This window comes from Heptranchias perlo, chromosome 16 (assembly GCF_035084215.1).
Source record: "Heptranchias perlo isolate sHepPer1 chromosome 16, sHepPer1.hap1, whole genome shotgun sequence".
Classification (NCBI taxonomy): Eukaryota; Metazoa; Chordata; class Chondrichthyes; order Hexanchiformes; family Hexanchidae; genus Heptranchias; species Heptranchias perlo.
In genome coordinates this window covers 30,967,041-30,990,881 of record NC_090340.1, presented here as the reverse complement: position 1 = coordinate 30,990,881, position 23,841 = coordinate 30,967,041, and the positions used below count along the sequence as shown (strand labels likewise).

The 23,841-nt window shown below is 39.4% G+C and overlaps 1 protein-coding gene across 3 annotated transcripts in view; it reads right to left on the bottom strand.

The window, feature by feature from the left end:
* Positions 1–289: 289 nt before the first annotated feature.
* The window catches only part of tox3 (TOX high mobility group box family member 3), an 85,656-nt gene continuing 62,104 nt past the window's right edge, over positions 290–23,841 (bottom strand). The window contains exons 4-9 of one of the 3 annotated variants that reach the window (XM_067997471.1): positions 19,075–19,344; positions 18,028–18,255; positions 11,894–11,974; positions 8,495–9,286; positions 2,955–3,130; positions 290–1,341 (exon numbers count right to left, since the gene is read on the bottom strand). In XM_067997471.1, coding sequence (XP_067853572.1) covers positions 1,281–1,341; positions 2,955–3,130; positions 8,495–9,286; positions 11,894–11,974; positions 18,028–18,255; positions 19,075–19,344 — 1,608 coding nt within the window. In that variant the 3' untranslated portion in view covers positions 290–1,280. Of the gene's footprint in view, positions 1,342–2,954; positions 3,131–8,226; positions 9,287–11,893; positions 11,975–18,027; positions 18,256–19,074; positions 19,345–23,841 lie in introns of those variants that run through there. The other 2 variants (XM_067997472.1, XM_067997473.1) reach the window with 2 other exon arrangements.

The window sequence follows — 23,841 nt, the reverse complement described above, 5'->3', positions numbered from 1 at the left end:
TTTGACCTTGAAAATGTCGAGCTTGCCCAGCTCTTGTGTATTCTGGTGGGTTCAGTTGTCCCACATGGGTTGTGGCACATCAGTCATTGTAATACCCTAAAGTACCATTTGCTTATTATGTGGAAAAATGTCATAGTGCTGCCATCCACAATGGGAAATTTATCTTTCAAATGGTTCATGACACGGTCTCTGAAGTATTTTCATGTCACTTTTTATTACAGCCAAAATAAGGAAATTAAAATATCAGTTACAATAGAGAAAGAAAACTTTTGTTTCTGAATTAAGGAACACATATGTTTCACTGAAAGGTGGATCAATAATACGTTAGCTATCGTTTTTCAATAATTAAACCTTAAATAAGACCACCAATTTTAATACAAAAAATTTAAATACAAACAAAAGTAAAAATATTAAACATTATTGATTTTGGTTTACAGGCTATTTCACTAGCCATCCCTAACTTGACTACTGCATTAAAGAGGAGCTTTTTTAAAGCATTTGGCCTTATACACAGAACTCTCCTTTAAAGGAGGCACAGTTAAATTGAGCACACTATGCTAAGACATTGCCATACAAAAAGCAATTCCTACAATACAGTACATAGTAAAATAACTCTTTTTGGTTGCAGAACAAATAGATGATACTAACAATGGAAAAGATGTTATTATATGGGCGCCACACGGTTTCTTGACTACACAACGAACCTGGTTTCTTAAGAAATTAGAAAATAATTACATCTGAGAAACCAACGCTCTTAAACTTGGTCATTGTGTACAATATGTAAAATGAAAACAATTTCTGAACAAAAATCAAAACTCCCCTTTAAGCCATTAAAAAGTAATCGAGCTATTGTAGAAAAATTTAGTTAGCATTCCATTTAAGTATTAGGCTTCACTCAGTACCTTATGTCTCAACTGGTCACAATGACATCACTGTCACAAAAGAAAAGTAGTTTTTCCATCTGAGTCTTCTCACAGTCTTCAGCAATCATGCAGAGGCATGTCATTTACTAAAAGCCATGCCCTTTAAGTTCATGTCAAACAAAATAATCATCTGAAGCTACATTACACAATGTAAAATGGCTAGCTCTCCAGGCACTGGCAGAAATGGCAGGTGGGCCTAAAGAAAGTCTGTACAGCCTGTCACTGGAAAGCCTTCTGAAGTCTGTGCCCATGTAGTTACAAGGAAACAAAGCATGTCAGCCTGCCTTTCAGAACATCTTCTTGGCAGTCTGTCTGACAAATGCCGAGTTTTGGCTGCAAAACATCGATGGCAAATCTTCACTTCACAGAAGCAGTACTGCTCTGATTACGAGAGGCAACCCACGCCATGAAGATATCCCTACAGAAGACACAAGATTTTAACCTCACTGCTATCACATTTAATCTGAAGCAACATTACACAAAAATTCTCAGTATTGTAATATGTACTCCAAGGCCAGGTAGATAATTAAACTCTTTTCTCTGCCAATCAATCTGGACGTGAGAATGAAAATGACATTTGAGCAAAGGTTTGAAATTAGATTTTAGTGGCAACATGCATCTTAACCTTTATCAGATCATGGCGATGTGTTTTGATTTAATTAGAATTTGCAAGAAATATTTCAGAAAAAAGTAATAGATAAGGTGCATGTTGACAGATTTGTCTCTCGATCTCACCGCAATCCCATTACCCATCTTATGATTTCAAATCTGCAAATAAGATATTTGTAACTAGAGGAAATAACAAAAAAACTAAAAACATCAGGCATTCCTTTCAGTGGAATGCCCTGTAATTTTTCGATATCCTGGTTCATGTGTTGGTATTTTATGATAAACCAGCTGGCAAATAAGACTCAACCAACAGCAGTAATATAGGATTTACACTATAAGCATTTCAAATATAAATTTCAAAATACATCTAAGCTTTAACGGGGAGTCACTGTTCAATAAAACATCGCAAAGTGCAAAATAGCAATGTTGTTAAAACCAGCAAATAATGACATTCAGTCCTGATTTTATTTCTGTTTGTTGTTGTGGATAACATCCACATTTTACACTCTTTCACTAACAGGAAGAAATGCACAGACTATTCTCATTACTTAGAAATAGGATCTGCAGAAAATATCAGCATCCAAATAATTTTTAAATATGTACACATTTCTAAGTACCATGTACGTCACTCAAGAGGTCAGATATTTATATACTTTTATTCAGAGTTACAACAAAAAGGAACAATTAAATGGCACAATGAACTAATAGTTGGACTCATGTTAACATCAAGACAGAATGAGGCACCTTTAGATTCATAAACAGCTGCAGTGACCCTGTGTACTACAGTTTATCACAAGTACATCATGATTTATTGTTTGTATTACTGCATTGGGTAAAGGAAACGTTTTTAACATTTTCCAAACCCACCAAATTGGTCAGTACTTATCAACGTGTCCTACATAACGTATCAGATGTGAATATCTACAGTATCCTCCATCCATTCTAAACTGTCCCGATCAGTATACTTCCATCTTTAAAAAGCAATGTTTAGCCACTATGCTCCAAGCTTCATCAATGAAGAACATCAGTCTTTACATTCAGAAGATTCATCTTCCTGTACATTACTACACTTGATGGGATAATCTGTGTTTGATCTGTTCTAAACTGACAGTGATTGATGGCTAAGATCAAGTTTACCATAATGAAATGGATACACTAAGATGGGTATGTATAGTCATGTTCCAAACAACATCAAAAGTATTGCCTAACCCTCGTTTCCGGTCACAAATGGACTTCCATCAAAAATATAAGTTAGATATTATTATCTACCACTGCAGATACTAACGTTTTGCAAATGGAGAGATTTTTATTTACGTTTGTGCAGACTGCTTGCACAGGAATCATTTTTGCTTTATGTGTCTTGAAAAATACATTTTAGATAATGTAACTAATCTGATAAAACAGGTATATGTGAAATGTTACCTGCAATGGTTAACTACACACTCGCTGCTACAGTATTCATTATCCCACTCCACGCTCTGGATTGGCGGATTTGTGCAGCCAGTCCTCATGCATCGTATTGGAGTGGTAGCACCCACAGGAGCTGGTGGGGGAGAGCTGATGATAGGCTGGACTTCAGGCGTAGGTGGTGAAAAGGTCTGGAAGTAGTTAAAAACTATTTAAATAGTTGAATCTTTTCTAATTAATCCAATGTTTAAATGGTTCTGTTGTGGACGGCAAAGAGCCAGAGAACTTTTCTATCTCTGTAGTGCTCAAACGAGATGTAAATGTCATAGAATAAGTATTAACAGTTGGCAAGGAATAATGATACTAACTCTTCCTGCATTGAATAAATTGGGGTCCCTATAAGGTGTTTTCAGTCCTAATAGCTTGCCTTCCTATATCGAATGTGAAGCTGCACCCTTGCTCCAGCCTCATGCTAAGCACAGTGTATGCACAATGAAAGAGAATAAAGAAAATACCCAGTCTCGGTTCTGAATACTGTCTAAGGTCAAGCACTAAACCTTATACATAGTAACAGAACTCACACTCATTCTTTTCAAGGGAGTGATTGACCTGCAGGATACAGGAATGAAGAAAATTATACTTACTTTGGCTTCCAACAGACAAGGGCTAGCAAGGATTGCATACAAATTAGAGAGGCAAAGCACGCCGCAACAAAAGAGGGGTCATTTTAGGCACTACCGTCTCAAAAAAGCATTATATTCTGAGAGCTTGTCCTTGTACATTCCGCACAATAATTGGTAATTACAATTCAAATTAAAAATGAGTAAAAACACCATTTTGCACGCTTTAATCTTAGAAATTAATTGGATCAACAGTATGTGGTTCAAGTAAGCTATCCTGCTTCTGCATTTTCATAGAGCAGCGTTTGCACTGGAAAACTGAATGTAGACTCTCTTTGAATCACAATCTATGTATCTTTGTTACATGCAACATAATTACAAAAAGACTAAACAAGAGCAAAAATACACACTCAAATATATTCCTGCCTCCTTCCTTTATCTCATACTACACTACGACAATACCATGTTTCCATGGAAACAAACAGATAACCTGTATTGAAAGAAAACAATGATAGATTACATGTACATGTGGTGTCATATCCAATTAAGTCAAATTGACTGTGTTCTGCATTATGCTCCTGCCCGCACGGCAGATCAATAAATATGGGCTAAATCCAACAAAGTTCTCTATTTTTTTCCATCCCAGTCTACTAAGTCCAAGACAGATCATGCTACTCTGATCCAAGCACTGCTGCTAAGGGGGCAGGTGGTGCATAGACACCATTCAATCGTGGCCTATTCAGTCCAAACTGCTCTAACACTCCATTCATGCATAGCAAAACACCATCTGGTCCTATTTTCCCTCCAGCAATCACAGCTGACCAAAAACGATGATAACAGCTGTTACAAAACAAAAGCCAAACAAAGGGGCAAGAAAGGTTATACTCAAGTCCAGTACTGAAAACTACTCCATGAAGTGGGTAATAGAAAGAAGCCTTTCAAATGCTTAAAGACTATTCAATTGAGCAAGGCAGAAGACACTGGTTAAACCTGAGATATTTAATCCATCTGTCTCGAAATACTGCAAACATCAATGGGTCAGGTGATAATGGCTGACTGAAATTATGCTGCCTACAGTCACCAGGGTTGTTGTACTCTAACTTGGTGATTAATGACCTAGTGCCAACTATAATTAAAACTTTTTGTGTTCATTCAACTAATGTCAAAGCTGTTTAATGGGAATGATGATACAGCTCTCCACCAACATGGGAAAGACCCTAGTGTGTTGTCTTGCTGCATTAGATGAAATCAAATAGAATTATTTAAACCTCATTAAGTTAAAAAAAATCTGAAACTCATCTTATTCTTCTACGTGATTGTACATTTTTAATGTCTAAAATATTTGTGCCATGAATAGGTAATGAAGGGACAGAAAATTTGTGTTCATGTGAGTGAGATATCACATCATAATTTTACATTGGAGACAGCTAATTTCCCTAGGGCAGAACGAGTCACGCAAACTTTAATTTCTGAAATAGCCAAAAATAAACATAAATTAAAATATGAATCATATTACTCTTTTGTCAAAAGTAAAAATGTAATTATACCTGTCAATAAAATGTAAAAGCTGATTTGTGCTGAATTATCTTTATACTGTAACAGTGCCTAATTCATATTAATTTTCTGATAGCAGATGAAATGCTAATTGGAGGAGATAATTTGCACACACAAAGCTTTCTCTTCTTCCCATCTAATTTATTCCAAGCAATGGATTTAAGAATTTAATCAGATATACTCCACTACACTATTAAATATTTGTACACAAGGATCAAAATACTGAACAGTTGCAGAGCAAAGGAGAAATCCGTGTTCCCTTATCAATGAAACATGTAGTCCAGGCTCAACACAATACCTGCTATTTCCTGAGTGCTCATTATTTTAATTTCTGTTTACATCTAATAGCTGGTAGCTATGGACACATACTCTAGTATGTACCCCAGTGTGTATTGGGATTCCAGTCATGCATGACACTTGCTGTTTTTAATTTTCATTTTATCATCAGCAGTTTAAGGTTGTTGCCAGTGCTAATTTGCAATTTTAACCAGACTTCTTCACTATAGCTTCTGACAGGACAGATGCTGTAATTAATCACTGGAGACAGCTGGGGATGGCAGCCATGCTGTTCCAGAAAACATTATGACTGCAGCCTCATTCCTGAAGCACTTGGATGAGAAATGAAATAATGTGAACTGCTAATCCCATCTGTGTGCAGGCAGTATGCACAAAGGTGCTCAGTACCTTTTTCTCAATGCTATTAACACAAATTACAGATTCATTTACTGGTGAGAAATTAGACAACTGATAAGATCTTTTACGACCACAACCCATTTACAAGAACACACAATCCGATAGAATGAATGTTATTTCTTTAATTCATTTTCTTAGATTCTTGTCAGTATTTCTATATGTGGTATGCATTTATGATACTACTTTCATTCCAGTTTTGGGTGCAGAATGGTGGGCTGCGGAAGCAGTTTGTTACATTCGGATGCTTTGTGGATGACTAGGTGGGGAGCACTATGAAAAAAACTTGCGTCCAATATTACACAAAGGAGTTCAATGGAAAAATCCAAAAATTAAAACGTGAGGCACGTGTATCTTCAATTGGTAAGAGGTTCGGATTCATTTCCTGCTTCAAGTAGAATTAAACTCATTTCATCAAATTACATCGAGTCTACAGTACAGAAGCAGGCCATTCGGCCCAATTGGTCTTTATACTGGCATCGATACCCCACACGAGCCTCCTCCCACCCCTCTTCATCTAACCCTATCAGCATACCCTTCTATTCCTTTCTCCCTCATGTGCTTATCTAGCTTCACCTTAAATGCATCTATGCTATTTGCCTCAACTACTCCTTGTGGTAGCACGTTCCACATTCTTACCACTCTTTGGGGAAAACATTTCTCCTGAATTCCCTATGGATTTATTAATGACTATCTTATATTTATGACCTCTAGTTTTGGACTCCCCCACAAGTGGAAACATTTTTTCTACATCTCCCCTATCAAACCCTTTCATTATCTTAAAGACCTCTATCAGGTCAGCCCTTAGCCTTCTCTTTTCTAGAGAAAAGAGCCCCAGCCTGTTCAGCCTTTCCTGATAAGTATATTCTCTCAGTTCTGGTATCATCCTTGTGAATCTTTTTTGCATCTTCTCAAATTCCCCACATATCCTTTTTATAATATGAAGACCAGAACTGTACACAGCATTCCAAGTGTGGTCCAACCAAGGTTCTATACAAGTTCAACATAACTCCTCTGCTTTTCAATTTTATCCCTCTAGAAATGAACCCCAGTGCTTGGTTTGCCTTTTTTATGGCCTTATTAACCTGCATCGCTACTTTTAGCGATTTGTGTATCTGTATCCCCAGATCCCTCTGCTCCTCTGCCTCATTTAGACTTATTATCTAAGCATTATATGGCCTCCTTATTCTTCCTACCAAAATGCACCACCTCACACTTATCTATTTTGAAATTCATTTGCCAATTACATACTCCTTCGGCAAATTTTATTCATGTCTTCTTGTATTTTGTTGCATTTTTCCTTTGTATTAACTACACCCCCTAAATTTTGAAATTGTACTTCTGATTCCCGAATCCAAATCATTAATGTAAATTGTGAACAACAGTGAACAAGAGCACCGATCCTTGTGGTACATCTTTCGCCAGTCTGAGTAGCTACCCTTAACCCCTACTCTCTGATTTCTGTTTTGTAGCCGTTTTGCTATCCATTCTGCTACCTGTCCACTGACTCCACATAAGCTGACCTAAGTCATGAGTCCACAATGCGGTACCTTATAGAAGGCCTTTTGAAAATCCAATGGTCACTGGAGATAGGACAGCAGATAGATTTTAATTTGCAAAACAGCATACATAGAGTACATTGAGTGTAATTGCACTTTTCTGATCGTCATCCCATTGTGGAATAAAATAATCAGTGCATTATCTACTGGGTTCATTTCAGGAGTGTGAAAGATTCATCAATACCTATGAATTATGAAGGCCTTTCTCAAGAGCAAACTAAACCCAGTAAGATCTGTTCATTCTATGGACTTTAAAGTAAAGATGATTGAATAAAAGTTTTTTTTCTCGCCCCAGTATTACATTTGTTGATTTCCCTACAAGGAAAGATCAATAGCAGTTTTTCCCATAGTTGATACATCTCGTGAATTCTGGTCCCTTTCTGATTGTTAGGTGACAGCACTCAAGTGCCTGCCATCGAGAGTTTATATTATCTATCTATGCAAAGGCAGTTTTAATTTCAGTGTGTGATGGAGGGGCATGGTAGAATTGTAAAAATGACATTAATGCCTATAGAATAAAAAACAAATATGGAATGTGGCAATTAATATAATTGAATTCACGATCTGTAACTATACAGAATCATTTACTAGAAGTCACCAATTAAACTAAATGTTTTTTGGTTAATGTAAATCTTTCCTTACTGACCTAATTCTGCAGTGATATTTTTGACAAATGTATCCATTTCTATGTTGAATATTTCAATATGACTATACCAATTACCACACATTTTTTTAATGTTATGACTTTTATTTAAACAATCTGTTGGATTATTGTTGTACATTTTCTTCAAAGAAATATAAGGGAAATGTGTCGCTGTACAAAATGTATTTTATACATAGTACAGAACGGAGCTAAAATGCTCAGCTTCACATTTTAATCAACAATAAACTCAACGGGTGCATAATTGATTTTAAAAATCCATGTTGGGATCAGTTTACCACAAGACAAAGAGCATCTTGAAGTACATTTTTATTTATTTATAGCAAACAGTTCTGAGATAATTAATTACACCAGATTCATCAATTTATCAAATACCATCCAGCTCCCACTTTACGAATATTAGTCATGTCAGTATAAAATGACACGTCACCTTGTTTTGCTGGGAACTTTCCATTTTTAATAGTTACTGACCTGTGGCAATACTTGGGTCTGGGCCTGGGTTTGTAGTGGAGATTGCTGTTGTTGCTGGGCTGGCTGTGGACTTGACCGTGTGGGGACTGGAGAAGTAATCTGTGAGGCCACCACTGACTGCGATGCAACAGGGGAATGCTGAGGTGGCGAGTGCTGAGGCGGGTGCTGCTGTTGCAGCTGCTGGACTTGCTGTTTCTGCATGTGCTGTAGCTGCATTTGCTGTAACTGCTGCTGAATCTGCTGCTGTTGCAACTGCTGCTGTAACTGCTGCTGCATGTGCTGCTGAATTTGCTGTTGCTGCATTTGATGATGCATCTGCTGTTGCTGCATTTGATGCTGTTGCATTTGATGCTGATGCTGCTGTATTTGCTGATGCTGCATTTGCTGTTGCATTTGTTGCTGCATTTGATGCTGCTGAAAGTGTTGCAATTGATGCTGTTGCATCTGCTGTATCTGGTGTTGCTGAGGCTGCAATGGAGGGCTTAGCTGGGGCGAAGGTGGAGTGGGGACCATGGTGGTGCCCATAGAAGTCCCCAAGGGTGTGGCAATGTTTGTTGACATGTTTGGTGCTATAGTAACTGATGCCACCAGCTGATTGCCTTGCAAGGGCAACCTCATTGGTTTGGGGGCTATTGCCCTTGGCAGTGTCTGTTGCAGAGACTGGGTTGACGCTGAGACAGATGCATGCTGGGAAAGTGATGGATTCATAAGAAGGGAAGTTGAAAGACTAGTCGATGCCAAAGTCTGCTGAACAGATCGCATGGTCTGTGCTTCAGCTGATTCTGCAGCAGCCTGTGGAGAGAAAAAATGTAGGAACTTTAAACTAAGTAACACATTAGAACTTTTATAGAACACTCTATACTCGCATGTAATATTGATAATGTTATAAAAGGAAAGGTAACTATAATTCTGTACAGTTGGGGTAAATACTTAGCTACAGTTTATCACTACATTAAAAAATATTCCTAATCATTGATGGTAGTGCAATCAGATTGTAATGGGCTGCCTTTTCCTTTTTGATTTCTGATAATAATTTGATTTGTTTCAGCACATATGTATCAGAGACGTAGAAAATAAGGAAAGTCCACTATTCTAAATGACTGGTTTCCACTGATACCAATGATAAGCAGTGGGCATGTTTCAAGGAGATCTCCTCAGTTGAAATCACCCCATTATATTTGTTGTAATGTTTACCAAACAAAATAGAGATATATAAATGGGGAGGAAGGGTTGACAAAATCAACTCATTAAGAAAGAATCAGTTTTGGATGAATGCTTCTGCAAACAGTATTTAACTACAAAATTAAAATTAAAATACAATATGCTATCATACTTGTGCAGTGGAGTGCAGTGGAACAGTTTGAATCAGATCTAGGGTACATTATGGATGTGGTTAGTTATCTGGTAAGTTGATATTGTTGATCATTACCGTGAAGGGAAAATAACTCAACCATCTATGTAATAAAAAGTAGTCATGAAAATCAGATAATATCAATAGCACCCTGTGATAAATTTCAATTAGTGCAAATTTAAACTAATCAGGAAGTAGAATAACATGGTATCCATAAACATGCCTCTGACAAATATGGTATTTTTGAAACACGATATTTGAAATTTTTATTGACATATAAGGCTGCGGTAGTTATTCAATTGCTTGTTCATTTTTGTTAAATGACAAGGTATTCCTATTGTCAGGCGCTAATGAAACAATATTGAGAAAATGCCAGGTTACTGAGGTAACTATTTGGAAATGACCTTATTTTTATGTGCTCATTTATGGGGGAAAACAGTAATACATTTTGGGTAATATAAATGTATAATATTAAATAAGATCATCTTTGATTATAAAAGGTTTATTTTTTAATACAAATGATTTTAAAGAACTCGGGTTGATTCTCCATTCTCTGCTTATTGCTTCAGTGTGTTCATTCTAACCATTGTATTCATGATAGGTAACATTTTCCTAACTGCCCAAACAATGAATGCTTTTATATTAGTTGTAAATCTCTCTCAAATAACTTGAAGAAATTCGATACATTGAAAAATAAGTAATTAAGCCAGCATTTTGAACCTTAGATAAGATGAATTTCAAGTATAGTAATTAACATAATGGGCCAGATTTTGCATCTCATGCCATGCGCCATTAGTTAGACTTTTTCCTCATCCTTCAGCTTGAAATTTTTTTTGCCCAGCAACTTGCTGGAAGTGCGAGCTGATAACGGCCTAGCGAGGGCAACAGGGCAGGACCAACAGTGTATCTCCTTAACCGATGAGATTTAAAAATTGAGACAGAAACAGAGGAACGACAGAGAAGGAGGGTGAATTAGAGTGGGTGAATTAGAGTCAAATCAGGTACAGAAGGAGAAATAAAGAGAGGGAAAGAAAACTGGGATTAAGAGAGAGAGAAAAAGAGACAGAAAGGAAAAGTAAGAAAAAAATTTAAAAGTTTAATGGTCAATTAATGTGCAAATTTAGCAAGTTCTTAAAAATAACTGGGAGGCTAAAGGCAAGATGCTGTTTATGCGACGCTAACTGGAAGCGATGTAAATCAACCAGCAAGTTCTATAGATTCGCAACTCACACCATATCCCTTAATCCCCTGAACTTGCAGGCCGATTTGCACATTAATAACAGTGTGCATCGTGAATATGCCGTTATTTTTCCAGCAAGATCCGGCCAATTAAGAAGATGGCCAGTCAGGGAATTCAAAAGGTAAAGAAATGAAAACAAAGGTCTCTCAACCTGCGACGATGTGCTGTGCACAGCAAGCTCCCACAAACAGCAATGAGATAATGACCAGATAATCTGTTTTAGTGATATTGATAGAGGGATAAACATTGGCCTGGACAACGGGAGATCTCCCTTGCTCTTCTTCAAATAGTGCCATGGGATCTTTTGTGTCCACCTGAGAATTCAGACGGGGTCTCGATTTGATGTTTCATCTGAAAGACAGTGTAGTATTGCACTGAGGTGTCAGCCTAGATTATGTGCTCAAGTGTCTGCGGTGGGGCTTGAACTCACAACCTTCTGACTCAGATACGAAAGAGCTACCACTGAACCAAGGCTGACACATATCATGTGTATGCTCAATTTTGTTAAAAAAGTATATTTTGTCCCTCAGATTTTAGAGATGGTATGAGACACGTGTTATTGTACTGACTTATTCTGACAGAGTTGACAAATGATGAAACATAGGTTTTTCCATAAATCCAATATGTGCTGCACACATTTTTGTCACTCACTTTATGTTCTAACTTGTGATATAAAACCAAGTTCTGTTATGTGATTTGTGAAGGTTTAATTAAGTTTGACTCCAGCAGTAACCCACTACCTAGCATGAACTACAGAACCCAGCATAAGCAAACAGACCACGTTCAACTTGCAATTTTAGAAGATTACCTTTGAAACAAGGCTGGCTCGGTATGCAGCAAGAGCTTTTAGATATTCTTTTTTAGCAGCTTCTGTTTTTCTTTTGTATACCTATATTCAAAAAACAGATATTCTCAAGTTTAAAATGCTTGTACATTCATTAACCTTGTACATTTATGACTTTTGCAAGGAAATCATGCTTTTCAAATATGGATCAACATGTAGCAGATTATTTTAGCCGTCAATATATAGCAATTTTATAGCATTTGGCTATGGAAAGATTTTTACTTATCTAAATTTCTCACTTTTAAAGAAAACCTCTATGTTCAACAATAATAACAATAACAATTTGCATTTGCATTGCATCTTTCATGCAAAAAAGGTCCAAAGGTGCTTCAGAAATGGAGATAGACAGAGAAATGGTCGCTGAGCCATAAAGGAAGAGATTAGGAGGGGTGACCAAAACTCTGGTTAAAAAGATGACTTTTCAGAAGGCGATTAAAGGAGGAGAGAAGTGGAGAGGTGATGGGGTTAGAGAGGGTGTTCTAGAGAGTGGAGCTGAAGACTTTGCCACCAATGGAGGAGGGAAGGGGGCACACAAAAGTCCAGAGTCAGAGGACCAAATGTGTGGGGGAAGGGGATATAAGGTTGGAGATATGGTGGGGGATGGTTGTAGCAAGGCTGTAGAGAAATTTGGAGATAAGGGCAATGAGTTTAAATTTTGTATATTAAGGAACAGAAAGACATGTAGGTCAGTGAGGATGGGGGTTGATGGGTGAGCAGGACATAGTATGGGAAAGCTCATGGTCAGCTGTGTTATAGACAAGTTGGGCTCGATTTTACCAGGCCTGCGGGTTTCCGGCGGGTTGGGTTTCGGGAGCGTAGTCAACACGCTCGGTGAAATTAGTGGGTTGCCCGCGCGATCGTAGCAGGCAACACACTAATAGGAATCAATTAACTGCTCCTCCGGGGTCCGCGCTGCTGGTCTGCGCGTCGGGCGGGCTGCGCATGCACAGTACGATCTGTCAGCTGGAGGCGCTCTATTTAAAGGGGCAGTCCTCCACTGACAGATGCTGCAACCAATGGAACAAATTTCAGCATGGAGCAGCCCAGGGGGAAGGCTGCTCCCAGTTTAATGATGCCTCATCCCAGGTATCATCAGATGGGGTGAGGAGGAGGGCGAAGACAGAGATCTTCCACCCGGCGGGCGGGAGGAAGCGGCCTGCCTCTGCCACCAAGAAGGCCTGGCTCGAGGTGGCAGAGGGGGTCACCTGCGCAACCAACATATCGCCCACCTGCATACAGTACAGGAGGCGCTGCAATGACCTCAGTAGGTCAGCCACAGTGAGAACACGAAGTCTTTCCCCTACACTCCATCTGCCACAACACTGCCCCAACCCCACATCTCCTTCGGCACCGCCAACACTACTCTGTCACATCACCCCTCATACCCACTCAAACCCCATCCTCATCTTACCTCCACCTACTCACCTCGCCAGTACTCATCCTGCCACTAACACGCGACCCAATCCTCATACAATCTCATGGCTCTATCCCGTACTCACCCTCTCGTGCATCTCCCTCACGGCCAGCCTCACTCAACCTGCCACCACCTGTGCTGCAGCCACAGGGCATGCATCACATATGTGCAGGAGGCAGCGTAAGGCAAATGTTTCGTGAGCATGAAGGGGGTGCACAAGGGTGTCGGAGGGTTTGCCATGGGTGGTACCTATGTTGAATTTCAGAGCAACAAACAGCACACATTATATTGGCACCACCACTGCCATGTCTCCGCGAATCCTGTCTGTTGTGTCCAATAATGTCCGCTCCTGGGTATCACTATGAGGACCCACCACTGATGCCACCCATTGTGTTACTGCAGAGTAGGTGCAGGTGTATTTGCAGGGCTCTTCCGCGCAGACCACTGAGAGACATCGGCGGTGTAGCCGGCTGCACCCTGGAAGGATGCGGAGGAGAAGTTGTGGAGGGCAGTGGTGACTTTGGCAGCGACAGGTAAGCAGTTGTTGCTGGGGCCAGGCAGGAGCAGCTCGGCATGAAAGAGCCTGCAGATCTCCACGACTACATGTCGAGCGAATCTGCGCCTCCGTGTGCACTGCTGCTCGGAGAGGTCCGGGGAGCTTCGCCTCGGTCTGTGGACCATGTGGCGAGGGTAGTGCCCTCTGCGATGCGTCTCTCTCTGCGGTAGCCCTCCCTCTTGCTGTGCAGGTGGGCGTGCAACAACCCCGTGTTGGGGGGCTCCACATCTCTGCGGCGGACGGCGTGGACTGCGAGGCTGCTGGGGCTGGTCATGCTGTTCGTCCTCTGAGGGTGTCCACGCACCACCCATCTGGCCGTTGTTGGTCTGAGGGGTTGTGCAGGGTAGGTGGGTGGTTCCTCGGACTGGGGCTGCAGTTTTGTGTCGGTCTGTCCTCTGGCTTGGCGGGGGGTGGTGGGGGGCAGGGGTTGCCCTATGTGACGCGGTGGCCTCCTGCGTGAGTGAGGGCTCTCCCCCGTGGGGTGCACCTTGGCACCTGCCACAGGCTGCTGGCTGCAACACGCCTGGTTGGAGAGAGACTGTTTCCCCCAGTGTGGGAAACACGCTGCGATGCAGGTGAAATCCCACACTTCCTCTTTTGACAGCTGATTCAGCTCATTAACTGACCTCAACAAGCAAGGTAAGTACTCTCAAGTGGAACCCCGCTGGCTTTAATTGCCTGCGGATTCCCACCAGCGGGGGCCACGCACGCAGCCCCGCACGTCATCGGGGAACCCGGAAGTGGTCGGGATCGCGGCGCGATCCGGTCACGTGACCTCATATCAGGATTTTCGGGTCCCCCCCGCTGGAAACCCGCAGGAAACCCGACCCTAAAATCGAGCCCGTTGAGTTTGTGGATGGTGGGGGACAGGAAACTAGAATGGAAACCATTGAAATAATTGAGTCTAGAGGTTCTTGCTGTCAGATCGGGGTGGGGGGCAGGGGGAAGGGGAGAGTTTTACCGTGGAATTATTGGCACTTACTTAAATGCAAGGTACAGAACTGTGAGCTGGGCACCTTAAAATAGCTGGACCTTGCAAGCAGAGCTACTTGTCAAAGGGAGGATCTCTTAGAAATTGTGGGGGGAAATTTGTAAAACAGAGAATGGATACTGAGGAAAGGCTAGGAATAAGGAAGAGACACACAAGAAAAAAGAGACAGTAAAAGAGAGTGTGGCAGAATAAAAGAGAAAGGAAACAGAAAAAATAGAGGAAAAGAAAACAAAGAAGGAAAAAGAGAATTGGAGAATGAAAGAGAAAAAGAACAAATAAAAGCAAACAATTATGTTATGAGTCTGGTTTGACTAGGTGGTTTTCTGTTGTGCTTTTCTCAATGTAACATATTTGAGCAGGGACAGCCTCTTGGAACAGGATAGATAAAGAAAGCATGTGGGAACATGAAGCTATGAGAAAGCAATTATAAGGTATTATGAAAGGGGATAATAAGGTAACAACAGGGTCGTTGGATGAATAGCAACAAGTTTTAGTGTCTTTGAAGGAGATGGTTGACAACTTTCGGCGGACTCAGGAGACAATTGATGAAGTAATAAGTGACACGATGACATCTAAGACACAGATGTCCAAAGGGATCATGTGCAGTATGCACGGCTCATTTATAAGGAATTGGTTAATAATCCAAAGGTATTGGCAAAGAGTGAAGAAACCTGGGTGGCATCAGATTTATCTTGCTGTACTCTGATCAAGGGCTCGTGGATGTGTTGGTGCGACGTCACCCAGAAAAGTGTCCCAGCTTGTGGTATTCAAAGGTGGAAATCGGGACTAGCAATACATGGATACATGGGAAGGGGTCGTTACTGTGTGATGACATCGGAATTGGTTTACCATCATGGAATGCAAAGCTCCATCGTTTTGCTTTACTACGAGAATTGCAAGTTTGGTCCTGATCCCAGTAAACGTTCCTAATGCTACGGAAATTCCGGTGGAAATCGGTTTAAGGGAGGAAGCCAAGAAGACGATTATACAGTTGGACATTCGATTCCACCACTGTCACTGAGTCTTAAAACTATACTTGACCGGACGATCACATCAGAGCACCACCTAATTGATCTACAACAACAAAATGCGGCCGTAGAAAGGGATATAGGACAGCTAGGAGAACATAAATGGTGGAAAACAATATATAACGTAGGACAGCATCCCTGGGCTACAGTCCTCTCACAGGTTCGAATTCTTACTCTGTTGATTTTTATTGTAATTGTTATTATAATGCTTTGTGTAATATCCTCAATGTATAAAAAGCTATGTATGCAAATAGTTGTATTGTGCTCCTGAGCTGTGAGCTCAGGCTGTTGTGGACGTGTGATCCTAATAAGGATACACCTTGTATGCTCAATAGGTGGAATATGTAAGAAACAGCATTTTCTCGCAGGTTTTCGTTGGATATTGTTTGCATTTATTCGAAATTGTCTCAACTTGGTTGATCACATCATGAGACACCACGGGCTCAATTTTAAAATGGAAGTGCCGGTGCATTGGGGTCAGAGGGCCTATAAAAATCAGGGAAATGAGGAGCGGGAAACCAACCCGGCTCCAGCCTGCCGACTTCTGCATCGCACAAAGATGCATCTGGGTGCACGCTCCGTTCCCGAACCCAGAAGTCCCGCCGGCAATTAATGCTGGCGGGACGATATTTAACGAAGCAAATGTACCACATTGAGGTACTTAAGGTACTTCATTTCTTACATATTAGGTAGTAAAAACGATTTTCAACTTACCTGGGCGACTTTCCCTCGGCTTCCAATCCACGCCTGGTTAAATCAGACGGGAAGGGCCGGATCAGACAAAAATAATGTAAATAAATGAAATAAAATAACATTTCATAACATAAAAAAAAATAAACCCACCTCTGAAACAATGTCACCTGCACCCCCTGCTCCGATGTCCAATGTCTCTCCAATGTTTCCCCCCAATGTCTCCCTCTCCGATGTATCCCCCCCGATGCCTCCCTCTCCGATGACTCCCCTCCCCGATGTCTTCCTCTCCAAAGTCTCTCGAGGTTCCCCCCCCCGCTTCAATGTCCAATGTCCCTCCCTCGATCTTGACCCCCCCATCTTTGTCCCCCCACTCTCTCTTGCAGCGCCAAATGATGTCTCTCTCTCTCACTTTATCTGCCCCACACCCCACCCCCACATTTGCAGCTCCTGTCTGCAGTCAGGTTGTCAATCAGGCTGGCTGCTGGGCGCGAAACCCAAAAACAAGATTAATGACCATCAATTACCTTGCGAACATGTAGGGAAAGGTAAGTTTTTAATTTTTGGGCTTGCTGCGTGTGCATTGATCCCCCTCCCCCCATCGCTGCCATTCCACCACCCTTTTAAAATCGAGCCCCATGTCTCTGAGCACTATCGATGTTTATAAACATGATGGCTTGGGAAGCATTACTATCTTGTTGTGGAATGTACGAGAATCAGCAGATGGTGTTTGGCTTACAGAGAATTTGATTGACGTGAACACAAAGAAGGTTTGGGAAACAGCAGATTTTGGTGTTTGATTGTGGGTATATAGGTAGAAGCATAAAACATATTTGTTAGAATAGTCTCAGAGTGACTGGACCGCTCAATATCTTATCACAAGAGCATTCGAGACTGATCAACCCGGAACCTTGTCGGTGTGAAGCTTTTGCCAGGTTGTATTGCAACATCTCATTTAGTGTGCTATAATTTGTATTTTAACATCTTTTACTACTTATCTTGTAAACTGCTTAATAAAACCTTTATGATTGGATCAAGACATACCAGCAGCCTCTTAGTACAAGAGATTGAACGATTAAACAGAACTTATAAAAATGGTGTGGATAGTATGGGGTTAATTGGAAGTTTTGATGATAGTGTAAAATTAGCGATATCTGATTGCTTGCTTATTAAACACCTCTCCTGATTTTGCTTTCCATAACCTCTATGGAATGGAAAATCAGGTGATGTGTATAACATGCGGCCCATTTTCACCATTTTTCCACTATCACCAAAAGTTAAAATTACCCCCAATTAGTTTCATTACCTATGTAATATATGTTAATGCAATTCAGCCATATTATCAAAATCTATTTTAGTAGCAAAAAACATGATTGTTTGTGACCCTACCATGGTCTGTACAGAGTATCTACAAGTCACCTGTTTTTGTTCCTCTCCTAGACTGTCCCACATGGATGCTACAATTTTGGAAACTTCTCCAAACGTAGCATTGGAGTTTTGTCCTTTAATGGCAGCTTGAGTGTCCCTGAAGAATAGAGCATAAGCTGACACTGGCTTCTGGGGCTCATTGGGATCTTTCTTCTTCTTCTTCTTTGGTGTCTTGGGTTTTTTTCCTGAATCTACTGCAGCTCGTTTCTCAACACTCACCTGAAATAGGTCATTAGAAGAATAGTTGGTTACAGTAAGTGCTCACTTCAAGTTGATTAAAATTGTAAGACTGAAAAATATTCCTTTGATTAAATTATGTTGAAAAATGATCATTCATTTAGGACTCTAATGCTCACTAACAAGGGTAAAATTGAAAGAACAAATATTTGTACATTTAGTCAGATAAATCAAAAAATGGCAATGCATCAAATGTCTTTAGGCATTAAACATACAATATACTTTTGAATCATGAAGGATTTAGCAACAGCAGATCAAAGCTCTAGGCAATCAAATATGTAGCTGTCCTTTCTTGATCTGGATTAGCTAACTGGCTTTAAAACAATCTCTAAAGTGCTTGACAGAACAAAAGCAAATCAAGGCAGATTAGTTAATCAAATATCACTCTCTCAAAGCAAACTTAAAAATTGCAATTATCTTATAAAAATGAACAGTGACATTTGATGGAACTGTTCATTTACTTTTTCTTTAGAATTGGCCAGAAGAGACTTAGCAATTATTGACCTTGAAATTCAGTTTGTCTGCGTTGAACCCAAACTATTTCCATAAATAAATCAAGCAGGAAGAGTAGAAAAATAAGCATACTACATTAAACAATGTCTATCTATTTCCATTACAAAAACTATATAAATAAAATTAAGTGCCTCGGTACAACAGCAAGAATGATTCCTATAAAATATAATAAAGCTGTATACTGCAAAGTGTATTATAAATTTAAAAACATGCATAAAGTACCAAAAGAACAATTGGAAGTAAATTCATGAATAAGCATTTTTGACTGTAAGTAAGCAAACAACATACCCTGTTGAATTCCTCAGCATCATCATCATTTACAGAGCTAGAAGGAGATGGGGTTGCTGACTTGCTAGCAGGGGGTGAGGGCGAATTATGTGGCATATTACCACCTCCTAAATTCAATCCCAATTGTGCACTCAGCTGTGATTGGTTAATAGTGGTCAACTGATTATGTTGCATTATTCCTGTTTGATTAACATCCGCCATGTGAACAACAGACCTCATACCCATGGTCGGATCATGGTGGTACTGGGGAACTTGCACCTGGCCCAGGTCCTGCAATGGAATAAGAATAAAACAGGTTCAAAAATACATTAAGTGGACACAGACCTTAAAGACAAAAGGATTAGGTCATTCCATTTTAGCACTATAAAGGAACTCTATAATAATCCGGTGGGAATGGGATTGGGATGGTTAGATACAGTTTGAGATAACTAACTACTCTCTTGACACAATGGGGTAGATTTTCATCTTGATTTCAATGGAATGAAAATTGGGCAGGTTCCATAAAGGGCAGGCAATCCACACTGCTGGAAGATGAACCCCAGTGGTTCCTGTGCAGCTGCAGTTGGGGGAAAGCCATGGAGGACACCAGGACATGACTGAATAGTAGAGATGTGGGGGGATGCATAAATATTGAAACGTGACCCGCGAGGATTAGGGAATATTGCACATGGTCTACGGAAGAAATCAGTATGATGGGCTGAAAGGCCTTTGCTTATTCGGCTTTCCAAATGCTAAATATAGAAGCAATACCGTGATTAGTAATAAGATGATGATAAATATCTCCACAAGTAAGACTGAGTTAGGATCAGGCTCACTTGTGGAGATATCTCTCATGTGTCACTTGTGACCCATAAATGAGATTGACCAAATAGCTTGTGAGCAAGATTGTCACTTGTTAGTTAGAGTGGTCTAATGAGTACAAACATTTATCTTACGTCATCACTGCTAATGGCATATTCTGTTTATGACATTTATGACATAGTAAGCTTTCACTTGTAAAACAATAATGTAATTTAAATAAGTAACCTATGAAAATCAATTGAAGTTGCTTTGTGATCCCTCTGTTATTGTCATGTTTCAGTGGTAGTTTCCTAAACAATTCTCCACGAGGGCTGGAAATTCACTTTCAGGCAGAACTGGATAGTCCAGTGGGATAGCACACTGTATGTTCACCTCAGTTTGAATATGACCCAGGGTAACAGAGTGAAACTTTCTTTCCATGCTGCTTAGCCCATGTCCACAGCACAAAAACTGCCTGTAGCCTCGCACTAATTGGTACTAAATTGTCCATCTCACTCAGAGAGCCCAAAGGATGGCTGAAACGTACATAGCTGCAATAAAGCATGCTCTTCAGAGGTTGGTGCCAAAACTTGTTATTCAGAAAGAGCTTTACATGCCTCTGGGACCACTAAGTGCCTGATAAACACATGAGAGAGAAAGGAATAGAAGGTTATGCTGATAGAGTTAGATGAAGAGGGGAGGGATGAGGCTTGTGTGGAGCATAAACACTGGCATGGACCAGTTGGGCCACATGGCCTGTTTCTTTGCTGTACATTCTATGCAATTCTATGATTCTGATTATCTGTAAAAAGCGGGAAAATGTTCCTTTCATATCACTGACCATGATGAGCACAAAAAATAATCAAAAATGTAAATGTACAATCCAAATATATATTTCATTTCTAATTCAATCCCAGTGGGAAAGGTCACCACAAAGCTGGTGTCTTGTTTTTGCCACTATCTATATGCGTGGCTTCAGTTGAGCAGAAGATTTGGGATTTTTAGTAGATTATTAAGAAGCCTGAGTGCCACTGTAGTTTTTGGCACAAATTAAAATGGCAGATTATGAACTCAGCACTTTGTTTCAGGCGTGTTTCTGTCACTTAATTTTATGTTCCTGGTTAATTTCTGCATCCAGAGGATTTTTTTGCTGTTATAATCTTGCTTCTTAGTACTGGTTCCTCATAATATGGTTTGTGGGAGAAAATCATTTTGTGCTTTGTAATGAGATACATGCTTTAGTAATGTCCCATAATATTAAACAACATTAAATGAAGCATGAAAATACCAGGAGCCAAGATCAAGTAGCCTCATAACAGAAAGCTTTATAATGAGGGTAGCATGTACTATGACAATAGGTCCTGTTTTCTGATGCTATTAATCTTTCCACAATGGGTACCACAAAAATATTCAAATGCAGCCCACTTCAAAGTTAGTGATATCCTGATGAAAAGTCTTTATTTGTATCACTATGAACCTAGAAAATAAATGTTGACATAAATGTGAAAAAAAGGGAAAATCTTTACAAGTGTTGACATAACTCACATTACGTATTTGTAGCAAAACAAACTGATTGCCACAGCACATGATAGGTCAGCTCTTGTAATTTAAGACAAAGATGCTGTAATTTAAACTGCTAATACGAAATATGGCAGCTTTCATGAAGACTATTAATGATATTATAAATTGCTTTTTTTGATTCAGATCTTATAAAAAAATGTGCAAAGCATGGATTGTCAATGGGAAGAATGAATGCAATTTTTATTGGATAAAATCAGCTATAATTAAGCCACTCTGAGGAACTCAAGAGACAACCACAGATTCTGGAAATCATCAACTATTTAAGATATGTGTTTCTGATACTTAAAGCCGCCATGTCCGGTTTCTCTAGTCACCACTTTATTGTCCTTCACCCACTAATGATTTTGCTTTACATAAAAGATTCATTCATTTTCATCATAGATATTAACTTCTTTAAATGTTGAATTGAGGGAAATATTGGAATTGCAGAATCATGCAAGCCATTTTATTTCATGTTAAAGTTATTATGCTATAATGGAAAATTCCATAGGTAATTTTCATTTGGTAGTCGAAGGAAGATAAACAACTGTGCAGTGAACACTTCGTCCAAAAGAACAAAACGTTCCAGACATTAAACATTTTAATGATGCATAAAATAGCTACTTCACTTGCAACTCTGTAAACAAGGTTGTTAATTCACTAAATTGATTAAAAACATGAATTGATTTGGAGGTTATGTACAGTGTTTACATACAAAATGAAGGCTATCTGTAGTGCTGCTTGAAGTTAAATATCCCACAAATCACAACAACAAAAAAACAAAGCCATTATGTAAATGTTTACAATGAGGTAAAATGCACAGATCAATGCTCGCTCCACATTGATTGCATGAAAACACTTTCTTTTTAGGCTTAATTGAATATTCACTAACAGGATTTGGCATACATATATAATTCTGCTCCAATATGTTTGATATATAAAGCAATTTTCTTTGTAGTGAGCTATTAGCTGCATCAATTCACATTTTCAATCAAAATAGGGATTGCAACTGTATTTATAGTCTTGCCTGTAAACATGGGAAAGTGTAACATTTTGGCTGAACTTAGGGGAATATAGACTCCTAAATATACAATTTACTGGGCTAAATCCAGTATATGTAGCTATGAACTGGTGTTCTAAATATTGTGCACTTCCGTGAATTGCACACTCAATTTAAGTATATACATTTAAGTGAAATCTACTGCATTAACGGAATAATAAATGGGGGCTACAGAATGATGCATTTCGCTCTGACATTCACTGTTCCTTCAGAGTTAATATCAGAATTCATTAAAACTAACCTTACATAACATACAGCAGAGTCCCCTAGCACTTCTAAGTCAAAGCTGGAAAGACCGTTAACAAGTTCAATTTTCATTCAATCAGCAGCAGTGCTCTCTGAAATGTTTCATTGCAGAAGAGGAATAAAATAATCTATATGGTAATTATGAGGATGAATCCCCCAGCAACTTTCACCAACATGAAAGGTCAGCTCTATTCAGACATTTTATCAGCCCTCTGCACATACTCCTGTTCTGACAATTTATATGTGAACTGTGTTTTATTTTTTTTCATTCACAACTACCTGCAGAATTAAGCTCTTAAACCAAATGAGAAAAATGAAATTCTGAATGCTAGCAAAGCTTATAATAGTGCAGAGATAAATCGCTCAGCTGTTGCCCCTCAAGCCTCTTGGGCTGAAGATTTTTCGTAGTGCACTGTGGGTATTCAGAACTTGTTCAACATGATTTCATTTCATTTCTGGCACAGCCTGAGAAAACTAAATTACAGAATCAATCATACAGAAGGTCAGAGTGAGACTTCATTACAAGTATTGCATGCTTGCATGAATATCTTTCATTTCTGACTGACCCAATATGTCATAATAGCTGTCTAGTAAAAATTCCACTTTCTGAAACTGATGTACTACAGAAGCCATTGTTACTCAGTGGACTGGGCAGATTATGGAGAGGTGTTAAAAGAATCTGCTGAACCACTAGCCAAAGATTCAAGGAAATGTCTTGGGATAACTATACAATTATTATATAGCAATAAAATAATGATAAAAAGTAATTACCAATGGACTCAGTATAATTAAATTTGAATTTAGTATTAAAAAAATATTGAAATGAAATTGTCTTCAATGTTCAAAATTTGTGATTTATGGAACTGTACACATCAAAAACATTGTAAGGAAAGGCCAATATGCCTGTTGGTAACAAACATAAGGAATCACAAATTATGGTCTCCAATACAGTGTACATATAGGATAATGGATGTGTGTAATTGCATTACAAGATAATAATCCAATCAAGGGCTTCAGATGATGTCATAACCACAAGTGAAGCTTGAATGGTTTTGTTCAACATCAGAACTCTTACGATTGGATTACTGCCTTCAATTCATTTACAGGTTGCTTTTATTATT